This window comes from Talpa europaea (assembly GCF_964194135.1).
Source record: "Talpa europaea genome assembly, chromosome: 8".
NCBI lineage: Eukaryota > Metazoa > Chordata > Mammalia > Eulipotyphla > Talpidae > Talpa > Talpa europaea.
The window spans coordinates 73,339,194-73,352,237 of NC_140075.1; the positions used below are offsets into that span (position 1 = coordinate 73,339,194).

A 13,044-nucleotide genomic window follows, 5' to 3' on the forward strand; every position below is an offset into this window, starting at 1 on the left:
AAAAGTAACAAATATGAATGATCATAAACTCAACCAACACATATTAATGTTTTTGAGACTTAAATATAAATAAAAGGAATTATAATTCATTTTTTTTTTTGGAGTCACTCAGGATGCCACCTTCTTTTTTTTTTTTTATTTAAGATTTCTTTATTTATTTTATACAAGCACTGGGTACAGTCAGAAGCGCGGGAGGGTGAGAGAATTCACCAGAGCCAGAGCAGGGAGCAGAACAGGCAGAAGGACCGAAGTACACTGCTGGGGGGAGCAGCGGGCGGCAGGAGAGGTCTGCGCGCCATGTGGGACCCTCCTCTGGTGGCCGGGGAGCAGCCGGGGATCGAACTGGCGCTGCAGAGGCTGCGGGCAGCTTCGCAACCCAGCTCTCAACCGCTGCGCCACCGGGGAGGCCCTATAATTCATTTTTAAATTAACAAATAATTTGGGAGGAGAGTAGAAAGAATTAAAGGATTTTAAAGTCCTCTCATTGTCCAGTGGTATTAATATTAGATTTTTGATGTAAAAATTGTGTCTTGTAATTTCTGGGATAACCATTAAAAGAATGTAAAGAAATGTTTAACTTTCAAAATGAAGAAGAAGGAAATGGGATAATAGTAAAAGAATCAGATCAAAAGATAACAAGAAAAGATGATTTGAAAGAAAGAAATTATGGAACTAGTGGGACAAACAGCTCATAATAAGATAAGTAAACTCAAATTTATTGCTAAATATGTTAAAATGTAAGGGGATCAAACATTCCAGTTAACAGACAAAAATCATTAGACCCAAAGAATAGTACACTATAAATAATATACTGTCATTTCTAATAGTTACATCTAAACCTAAGCATATAGAAAATTTGAAATTGAAAAGATGTAAAAAGATCAATGCCGTGCTCGCTTCGGCAGCACATATACTAAAATTGGAACGATACAGAGAAGATTAGCATGGCCCCTGTGCAAGGATGACACGCAAACGACTGGGAGAACATTTTTGCACACAGCACTAATGATAAAGGACTGATCACAAAAATCTACAAAGAGCTGATGATACTCAACAAAGACAAAGAAAATAATCTAGTCAAAAAATGGGCAGAAGAGCTAAAAAGAAACTTCTCTGAAGAGGAAATGCAAATGGCCAACAGGCATATGAAAAAATGTTCAACATCACTTGTAATCAGGGAAATGCAAATCAAAACTCCCATGAGATACCATCTTACATCAGTGAGAATGGCACATATTAAAAAAACTAGCAACAACAAATGTTGGCAAGGTTGTGGAGAAAAAGGAACTTTCCTGCACTGTTGGTGGGAGTACAAACTGGTCCAACCACTATGGAGAGCTGTGTGGAGATTTCTTGACCTACTAAACATAGAGCTTCCATATGATCCAGCAATTCCACTCCTAGGTATTTACCCAAAGGACACAGAAACATCAATTCCAAAGAACACCTGCACCCCTATGTTTATAGCAGCACTGTTTACAATAGCTAAGCTTTGGAAACAACCCAAATGCCCAAAAATAAATGACTGGATCAAGAAGATGAGGTACATATACACCATGGAATATTACTCAGCAATCAAAAAAGATAAACACATGCAATTTGCAGCAACATGGATGGAGCCGAAAGGGATCATGCTCAGCGAAATAAGCCAGAAAGAACAAGAAAAATACCGGATGGTCTCACTCATAGCAGGAATCTAGAAAACTTCAATAAGGGACCAGGAAAAAGAATAACTATAAGAAAGTAAAAATCAAAATCAACAAGCAACTGTGAACCAGAGACACTCCATGAAGGGTGGGGGCAGCGGGGAGGGGAGGGCTTGGGGTCAAAATTGCATGGGGAATATAAAAATAAAATTTATTTTAAAAAAAGAAAAAAAGATAAATGCCATGTAAACACTAATAAAAAGGATGCTGGTGAAACTTTATTAACCTCAATCAAAATACAGATTAAAGTTATAAGGACTTTTTGTCTGTCTTTTTGTTTGTTTTGCTTGGGTATAATAGGTGAAACATGCCTCCTTGGCAAGGTGATTTCCCATCACAATGCAGTGTTGCCAGGCAAACACATGGTTGCCATATAGCCAACTTTAACTCCTTTTTTCTTGCTGTCAGTGTATACCCTAAAGATCCTGTTCTAGAACAGTATGAATTTCAATTTTGTTTCTTTGTCTCCCAAAAGCTTGTTCATTTTAGATCAGTTGAACTGGAAATGTGGTTCGCACTTCCATTCTTCACCTTTCCAGCTGACAATTAATGAAAAATATTTTTAAAAAAACCAACAGATTTTCTGGGCTGAGTGCAAATCTGTAATGTCTCATAGTTGGCAAACTAAGGTCTCTGGACCGCTGTCTGTTTGTTTTTGTTTTTGTTTTTGTTTTTTTTTAAATAAAGGTTCATTGGAATATGGCCATGCCTGTTCATTTACATATTGTGTATGGCCATGCCTGTTCATTTACATTTTTCATACTACAGCAGCAGTTGATTAGTTGCAACAGAGACTGTAGTCCACAAGTCTAAAATATTTATTGTCTGGATCTTAATGACTTTGCTGTAGACTACCACGTGGCTTGAACTTGTACTTTAAGCCCAAACCCTTCTCACCATATTCAGCTGTTACTTGGTATAATGCTACTCCTACTGACATTAGTTATTTCCACAATAATTTCACACCAAGGTTTAATTGTATGACTTAGATATTTGTTCATGTTGACATAGCTATATCATATGCTAAGTTATCTCATTATTGTGTAATACTTCTGTGAGATGGGTATTATCACCTCCATTTTACCAATGAGAAAATTGAGCTTCTGAGGCCTTTATTCCACATCATAAAAGTAATTACTGATAACCAAACCCAAGTTTGCTCTTAATCTCTGTGCTGCACTCTCTTTCTGGCATTCTTCCCTCTGCTTTCCATTCCTGTTCCATCCACTGTTCCAGCAGTGGATTCTGTCCATTGCTAGTAGATCCTTTTCTGCCTATGAATATATCCTTTTCTGCCTATGAATATCCTTTTCTGCCTATGAATATGATTTCTACTTCCATTAAAACTTTCCTTCTGTTATGTCAGACCATTGATCAGTAGAGAATGTGTGTGTGTGTGTGTATTTGAGTGCTTTTGAGCCAGGAACCTGATCTGAGAGGCATGGCACAAGGATGAAAAAACAAGTTTCTAAGGAGTCACCTTAGAGAACAATAAACTGTGTTAATATTCTGTGGTGAGCAATCCAAGTTTTCTGATAAAAGGCAGGTATAATTGAAACTCAGTCATTTTTTATCCTTTTGATGGTAGCTTTTAATTTTTTTAGATATCTTTTTTTATGAAATGTTTTCTTTCTTTCCTCAGGTCTTAATGTGTGTCTGAGGCTTTAAGTCAAACACTGGAATGGCTATAGTCATGTTTGAGCACTTGTCGAATTAGATGCAGTGTTTGAAAATATCAAATTAGATCTCTTACAGATGTGTTTAATGATATAGTGTCATCACATATATTTATGATTACCCTATAGCAATTCCATTAGAATAATAAGCATACATATTAAATTATGTCATATTTAAATAAGAATTTTTGTGGTAGAATAAATGTTTTCTGGATCCTTGAATTCTATTTCCAGCTTTCCTTCTAACCAGCCGTGAAACCTTGAACTGTTTCCAGATATTTCCCTAAACATGTTAGCAACTTCCTCACCAAAAAAAAAAAAAAAAAAAATTAGTAAGAGACTATATTATCTTTAAGATCTTTTTTGTGGATAAAATTTTTTGCTTCTGTGATTTAATTTGTACTGTATGTTTTGGAAGACTAATTGCCACTGTTCTCTGATAAAAGCAGACTTCCACTAATGGTCTTGAAGTTACTAAAGGAAAGCTTAATTACATCAGACTATCACTATTAAAAGCACATTCAAACCAAACATAACAATATTTTAAAGTAAGAAAAAAGTGGTTTCTCTACAATATCTGTAACAAAGTATTCCGTGATGTGAACAATATAGTCTTTTCTTTGTATCTCATTCTAGTTATTAGATAAAATGTTTCAGGATAATGAGACCTTTACTAACCTACCATTAGTTAACGAACATTGTTTTCCATCACCTAAGATATTTAAGTTCTGGAGGTGTTGTGTACAGCATAGTGACTAAAATTATCAATATTGTATCATGCATTCAAAAGTTGCTAAGACAGTAGATCTGAAAAGGTTTCATCACAAAAAAAAGAACGGTAATAAGTTAGGTGAATATAGCTAAACTTACTGTGGTAATCATTCTGCAGTGTATAGTACATCAAATTGTATGTCATGTGCCCAAAATTAATAGTGATTTCTGTCAATTGTATCACAATAAAACTAAAAACAAAATGAAAAGAAGGCAGTGTTACAGAAAATTTTAATTAAAAAATTTTTGTGAAGATATAGAGGGAGGATATTATAAACGTAAAACATCCACTGATGGTGTAAATTTCCATTGTTATAATAACTAATGATTTGATTCCATTGTTTCACCTGGACTTAATTCAGCAGGTGCTTCCAGGTGTTTTAAGCAACACCTTTCAGTTGTTGGGAAGCAAGTATGAAAGGTTACTGGAGAGCATGTGAAAGTGTAGAGTACACCATTGGATTTGTGGTCATAACTTCCAAATTGTCCCTATATAAGCAACAAAAGAGAGGTTCAAGAATATTGCTGTTCTCTTTATGTAACAGGTAGTACTACTTAAGAGAAAAGGGCAAGGTGGAGGGGGGGTTGTGTATAAATAGAGATGAGATGAGAAAATTTTTAAAACATTAGCTATAGGCAGGAAAAAATATTTTGGTATTGCTCAGAGGAGACTTTTGTTTGGAGTGGGGAAATGTGGCCTATTAAGAACCAGTACACATTTTCACTTAGTGGATGCTTGCTTGTTACAATAGATGGTGTCTTCAAAGGGGATTGGAGTGGTTTTAAAGGCAGTATCTGAGAACCAATGGAATTTGGTGATAAGTTCATAAAACTTGCTTAGAGAGTTTTAAAAAGATGGTTGTGACTATGTATGCTTAGAAAATTTTTTTCACAGTAGTAAAATTAGTGGATTGAGGATATCATATGTTAAAAAGACAGACATTTTTGTAGGCAAATTTTGGTGGTGGAAACTGCGGAGTGTTTATATTTTTTCTGTTCTTAAAGGAGAAGTGAACCAGCAACACAGTTTGAACTCAGAGAAACAGATCATGCCATGATTAAATACTGTAGTGACTCCCATTACTTAGATGAAACACACATGATGCCCAGTGAGAAGACACCCTCATACTAAAAATATTAATGACTCAAAACTGAATGCAAACAATGCACATATTTATTAGAAGTACAGTACCTAGTTTCTTACATTTTTACATCAGGTGGGAGTTGGCGGGATGATGGAGAAAGAGTAGGTGGAATTTGGAGCTGTTGAAGAACAAAATGTACAATTATATATGTGGAAAGGATTGAATGATACATAAATAGATGGCACACTCAGGAATGTCTGGTACATCTCTGCTTTTCCTTTCCCTGCAAGCGTAGCTGTAATATTTATAAACCACGTGCTTGTGAATGCACATATATTTGTATTGTTTTTCAAATTCCTGAATCAGTATTTTTTGTTGTCTGTATTATGTTCTTGAGAACATAGATTAATGTATATGTATATTATCTACATGTATGAGTCCTATCAATCACTAGGTATGTTATATTTATAAACCACTTAATCTTCATGAACCTCAATTTTATTACCTGTAAAATAGGGATAATAATAATTACCTGGTAGCTTGGTACAAAGTTCACCCAAGTAGTATAAATTGAACTCAAATTAGCTTGTCAAAACTAAATAAAATAAATTGATTAATTAATTAATTAGTAAGGCTTCATCTACCCAAGCAGTCCAAGAAATGGATCTGGATCTGTCTCTGGCATATGGGGATCCGGTGGTACAAATGAAGTCCTCAGGATTTAGTTTTCTCCTGAAAGGTAGTGGGATGGAATAGTCTGCTTTAGCAACCTGCATTATGTATACCTAAGGTGGTAGAGAATTAAATTCATCCTAGCCACCAGGACTGAGAAGATCATTGTGGCATAGGGTAATGGTATGTTCCCCCCAAAAAATGCTGGAACAGATAAGCACATTATCTGATAAAGTGTAGGTAAGAGGTTGTAAAACAAGAAAGTTTATAATAGCTTTGAACACAGTCATAGGGCCTAGAGAGAAGAGTAAACATTTGAAATTTATTAATTGAGTGAGTAGCTATGAAGCAACACCAAAACTTCATAGCCAGTTAAATATCGGAAGACAGATGAAATGTTCAATATTAATTGTTACATTGACATTTTCATTTCACAAACTCCATAAGCATGATCTACACAGGGCATTTTCCTGCTAGTACATTGTTGGGTTTGGTATTTTGGGGGATCCAGGGATTGTTGCAAAAAAAAAAAAAACTAGGATAAAAAGAACTCAGCATCTAAGATATTTCAGATTGCCACATATTTATCTAGCAAATTATCTCTTTCCTCCAAAATCTTTTATGTTTCTTAAATGTCTACAACAGAATGATGTTTCGTAAATTGAATGTGATAGTACTTTTTTGTGTATTTTTTTGGCTTGCCATTAGTCACAATGAGTGGGTGTCAAATTACCATTTCAGTCACATTTTATAATAAGCTGTAAATAAGCAAAACTTAATTTTTGTCATCACAAACCTAATTTTATTTTAAATGCTAGTAAAATTAATTTTCCTATTATCAAGATTTCACCTTCTGTCTTATGATTGAATTCTTAGCAAGAAGATAATTTTAGTGAAACCATATGAGTTCAACAAAATTTTTAAATTTTATCTGTCTCCAAACTTTCAATTAATTTTTTTAAAGATTTATTTATTTATTTTAAGATTTATTTATTTATACAAGCACTGGGTACAGTCAGAAGCAGGGGAGGGTGAGAGAATTCACCAGAGCCAGAGCGGGGAACAGAACAGGCAGAGTGATGAAATACACTGCTGAGGGGAGCAGCGGGCGCAGCAGGAGAGGTCTGCCCACCATGTGGGACCCTCGTTGGTGGCCGGGGATCGAACCGGCGCTGCAGAGGCTGCAGGCAGCTTCACAGCCCAGCGCTCAACCGCTGAGCCACCAGGGGAGGCCCCAATTAATGTTTAATTATTGCCATTAGTGTAGTTTATGACTTGTATGATAGCACCTTAATCTGTTCTTTATCTAATACTATTATTTTATTAATTGAATTAAATTCATCCTAGCCTTTTCATGCAAGTTAAACTTTGAATACAAAACTGAAATCTGAGTTATTAGTACCATCTCTCTGAAATTACATTGAAAACTTATTGTTTCTTCCAGAAATCCAATAGGAATGATGGCTGGAAGTTGGCATTTCTTTTTACGATACTAGTTTGAACTCTATTGAAAAGCTCATTGCAGACCCTTTAAAATTTGAATAATATAGGCAGGGAGATTCAATAGCCCCTCTTGAATAAAATATTTCTAACATTCAAAATTGCTACCATTCTCCCCTTTAGAGATTCTTTTTTTCTATAAGAAAAAGAATTGAAAAGGTTAAGTCATATCTCTAAAAATCAGGTTTCAGTCTTTCATATTTTTTTATGTTAAATATCAAAGATGGCTTGACAACATATTTAGAATTTTCTGAGTTGTAGTTTAATAAAGTTAAAAGAAAATCTAATGTGATCAGGCAGTGGAGCCACATTAAATTTTTATGTGAAACACCCATTGTGCTTATCTCTCCTAGATACTGCTCTGAACCCATGTTCCACAGTCTGAATCTGTGTATAAAGTTAAACATTGCAGAGAGGCATATATCTGATGATACAGATAAATAAGTTTGAAGTTTAGTTATGAGCAAAGTTGGTAAATTTATTATGTTCATGTCTTTAGTTTCTGTTATTAATATAGTTGCATTGTATAGGGAATTACAAGAGTATTAAAACTATTGATAGGTTTTAAAACTACTAGGAATTTAAGAATCCTCTTCAAACTGTAGTACTGTATATTAATATGCTAAACTAATATTAAATTTCTTAAAATATTAATTACTTGCAGGCAAAGTTGTTAGCTATGCAGCAAGCCAGAGAAACTGTAGTACAACAGTACAAAAAACTGGAAGAAGAAATACAGACACTTCGAGTTTACTACAGGTAAAATATTTTTTGACTTTAGTTAAATCTTATTAGTTGAGAAGCATTTCTACCTGATTTTACAATAGAAAAAGAGAATATATCTCAATGAAATTAAACAGTGTACGCTTAAAACATTTTTATAATTTTTAAATGATTAGGTATAAAATATTCATATGCTACCTCTTTTCTTTCTACATTTTCTAAAGCTTAAGTTTAGACTCCCAGCAGAATTAAATAATTTGCATAACTCACAGTCAGTTGTCTGAAACCTGGTTGGCTGTTGAAATATTTACTCATCTAAATGCTATCTGTAAAATGATGATACATTTTTCTTCAATACATGAGTAGCAATAATAACAAAATTTTGCCAAGTATATAATATGAGAAATTTCTGAAGGAATACTTCTATAAAGATTTTTTAAAATATAATTTGCGTTCCAGGAGTAGTTGTGAAATTAATTTAGTAGGTCACACTGGCATTTTTTTAATGAAAAGAAATAGAATAGAAAATGTCAGAGTGCATCTCCTCTTGTAAGGGTAAATATTGTTTTGTGATAATTTTGTTTCAATTTTTTGTTGCACTTGAAGAGATAAGATTGTTTAATGGGCTATAAGTAAAATATTCTGACAGCTATTTATGGTAAAAAAAATTAGGTAAAAATTCTAATTCATATACAATGCTTTGTATATTCTTTGATTAAGAACTTAAAGTCTGAAATGTAAGTATTTATTAAGTGGGACTATAAATTTGTTGAAAGATTTTTTTCTTAATTTGACTTCCTCTCAGAATGTTGTTAAGGATATAAACTGCAATTAAATCACAATCAGTTTCATCGATTTTCTAGGTATATGTTTTTTTAAAGTATTATACCGTGCTATGTTGCTATACCTGCATTACTATCAGTACATTAAATAATTATATCTAACTGCAAGTCTGTGATTTCAAAGTAGTGATGACTATAATTGGTATTTGGGGGTTAACTGCAAACACTGGAATGTAACATGAAAATACCAGTGGTTTCTATGGGTGCAAATTCTAAAGAACTGCTAATAGTGCTACTGTGGTTTGTTGCTTGTGTTCATAATTGTAAAAAAAAAAACTCTGTACTTACATGAATGTTAGTGAAAAGTAAAGATGGAATTTTTTCTATGTTCGTTAAAAACCCTGCTTTGAAGCAGTGTTCCTGGCATCTAAATGACCCCTCTAAAATAATGATATATAGGTAGTAATATTGTTATTGATTGAATTATGTCCTTCAAAAATTACATGCTGAAATTCTAACCTCTAGCACTTTATAGTGTGGCTTTATTTGGAAATAGGGTCTTTACAGGGGTAATCAAGTTAAAATGAGGTAATCAGCCTGGGGTAACCCTGAAGCACTGGTGTTCTTTTATATAAAGTGGAAATCTGAGAGGAATGACAGAATTAGAGTAGCTACTGAATTAAGGCAAGAAGAACAAAGTCAAGCAATACTAAGGACTCAGCTGGGGATGATGCACAAAATTGTATGAGTTCTAGTTTGTACTGTTGTGTAATTTAACATATTCAACTGTCTTCGTAGAGCAGCACAGAAGGCAAAGGATTGAAATGATTATAAATTTGCAGGACTAAAATGACAGAGAGCAGAGAGTTTGAGAGTGTGCTAGCCGAAGAGTTGTTGAGATGATGAATGATAGTTTGAGCTAAAAAGGGCAGGAAATAAAATGACAGTGATATGTATCCTGAAAGAAAAAGGAGTAAAAAAAAAAAACAGAAGTGTTGAGGACTTAGAAAAATTTAAAGGTGAAAAGATAGGAAGCGAGAAAGTGAAATGTGACATCAGATCTCAGGAGTGAAACACTCATTTCTGTGCCATGACAAGGTTTAAGGCATTGACCTACAAGTGGATGGTTGAAATTGAGAGGAGGTAAAGATCACTAGATAGAAAGAAGTGAAAGATTATTAAATTAAAGTATTGAATGTTCATTTAAATAGGCCTCTAACAATATTTGTTACTCACTGTAAAGTGTCGTAACAGAAAATGCTTAAAAATAGATAAATAAAAGTTATGTGCTGCAATAAAGAATGACATGTATCTGAATATATCAAAAAGAAAAGCCTATCCAGTCATGTGTCACTTCACAATGAGGTTACATTCTGAGAAATGTGTGATTAGGTGATTTCATCATCATCCGTACATCATAGAGTGTAATTACACAAACCTAGAGGTTATAACCTACTATACACCTAGTCATATCATATAGCCTAGTGGGACACCCATCATCGATGAAACATCAGTAAATAATGCACATCTATACAGTGTTTGAGGCACAAAGAATATGTGTTATCAACTCAAGAAAAATACAAGGGAAGATGCTTCCTTTTGGAAGATCCACATTTCTATCGAAACAAAAATGCACATAGAATGCTTTTGTATTGTTGATGGGAATGTAGAATGATACATCCACTGTGTAGTAATAGATAAAATAGATATTCCTGTATTATCCAGCAATTCCACACCTGGGCATGTACCCCAAAAGAATGGAGAGTAAGGACACCAGCAGATGCTTGTGCACTAATGATCATCACAGCATTGTTCACATTAGCCAAAAAAATAAAAACAACTGAGGTGTCCATCAGCAGATCGATAAACAAGACATGGATATACAAACTATGGAACAGTATCCAATCATGAAAATGAATGTAATTCATATATATACCACAACATTTATCAGATGAAATGTAAAAAGCATGATGCTAAGTGAAATAAGATAGAAAAGATGACTAGTAGAAGCTCACATTCTGATTTAAATGAAAGTAAACAATGTTTTTACATTCCTAAATAATGGTGGTTATAAATCCATACATGAAACACAGTGAATTAATAGAAATACTAGTTTTTTTTCCTCAGTTTCCCATGCTTTGGAAGGAAAGAAAACGTTCCATTTTTGTATGAAGAAAGCCAAGACCAATTCTGTAATCCCATATACTAATATTTATATATATATTAAATATACATCTATGCAATTTTTATATATGTACTTTATAAAGATATATATAATCCATTACTCATAATTCATAGATAATGGATTGTATTTAGCAAAGTTTAAGAAAAAATAAACTTTCAACTATTTCAATCAATTTTATATGTATGTTGTCATGTTAAAGAAAGTTACTTCCCAATAAGCTAAGAAAAATAAGCTAAGAAAAGTAAAGGAATATTATAGTATACCATGAAACAGCAAAAGAATAAGCCTCAAGTCTTGCTCTCAACTTTCCAACAGCTGAAGCAGAGCAGAGAAGAATGTGTCATCATTTACTAGTTTTAAGGACGGATTAAAAGGTGCAGATGGCTTTCATTCTACCTTGCCTTTAAATCAACAAATTAGTGATATTGATCTTATTCTTTTAAAATATTTTTTCAAAAAATTTCCTTTACACAGTTGTGCTAAGAGCTACTGTTACTGTAAGTCTTCTGTTTCCGTGTATGGAAATGAGGTATATAGAAGTATATTTTTCTGAGTTTTTCTATTCTTTTTTTTCCTTTGAGTTCCTATAGTGTTTGAATGCTAAGAAGAGGAAATGGCCTTTTCTTTGCTTTTGCAGAGTTGAGGACAGGGGCAAATGAAGTGGATGGGTAGAGATACTTAATTTACCATTATAGCAACTCTCACATTAAAGAGGAAGGGATAGCAGGAGAGGACGAACAGTATGAAGATTTAATGTCTTATAAAATTGCTGTTAGTTAAGAATTAGTATCTCCTTATCGCTGTGCTGAATGCTGAATACGTTTGCTGCAGCAGTTTCCTTAGTCTAAATCTAAACAGTTTCATCAAAGAAATGTCTTCAGTGCTGTAAGGTTAGATTTGTATTTAGTAATAATTTTTTCCTGTTGTTATAAACCTGTAGTGCTGCATTCCTAAGTTCAGGAGGCATAATAATAACAAACTCTTTTCTAATCAGAGATTGCCCAGGTTACCGTGTTTGCAGAATTTTATGGTGCTTCTTTATATTTCCTTTCACTTAAGAACATGTAAGTTAAGGTGTGCAGATAAGAATTAGATCCTGCTGTTTGGTGTCAGTAGATTAGGATTTAATGTACTTACTTAAAATAGCAACAAGTTAATGTTTCAAATTTTTATTATATTTTGTTTGAATCCATGTAGGAAGTCGTGATGCCTTTCAAAATATGGTAAAATTAAAATTTTAGGCCAAGTTTATTGAATAGAATGCTCCATAATTTAAGGTAGCATGATTTCTATTGATTTTTTTAATTGTCACTATTAATTAATTTCACATTTGACGTAGTGTAAGTGGACCAAACCTGAATTCTGTTTATTGGATTTCATATTCATATAGATAGAAGTTATGTAAAATATCCTCAAAAAGGGGGTAGACTTTTTAATTTTCTACATTCTTTTTATAAATTTTATTTAGTATGCATCTTTTACTTATTACATGTATTTTTGGTCTGAATATATGCAATCCATAGCAAGCAGACGTATTACTATCAGTAGAATCTGGTTGCTTTTTTTTTAATGGGAGCAATAGTTCTTTGTTGAACCATATGCTCTCTCAGTGAAAACCATACATTGATAAGAAACCAAGTAGTGATCATAACATGCAAACTCAAACCATGAAGCAACAGTTTTCTCATTATAAACCTCTCATCAAGAAGGGTTGAACACTATATTCTAACTTCATTTTTTTCTATATTCTAACAAATTGTGATAAATGGACTTACCCAATGATATAAAATTTTTGTCACATGTATTTTCTATGTATTATGGTACCATACTGCAAAAGCAGTAATAAACAGAACAAAAGAAAGCCCGAGTTCTTTCTTTGCCATTAATCAGCTGTTTTTAAACATAGGCATGCTCTGAACTATCCATGTACCCGTTTTTTTAACT

The 13,044-nt window shown here is 33.4% G+C and overlaps 1 protein-coding gene across 1 annotated transcript in view; it reads left to right on the plus strand.

The window, feature by feature from the left end:
• The window catches only part of MIPOL1 (mirror-image polydactyly 1), a gene marked incomplete at both ends in the record, with an annotated part of 241,279 nt that overhangs the window by 127,003 nt on the left and 101,232 nt on the right, over window positions 1-13,044 (plus strand). The window contains one exon of the mRNA XM_084240261.1: window positions 8,075-8,169. Within this exon, the coding sequence (XP_084096387.1) occupies window positions 8,075-8,169 (95 nt within the window). The remainder of the gene's footprint in view (window positions 1-8,074; window positions 8,170-13,044) is intronic.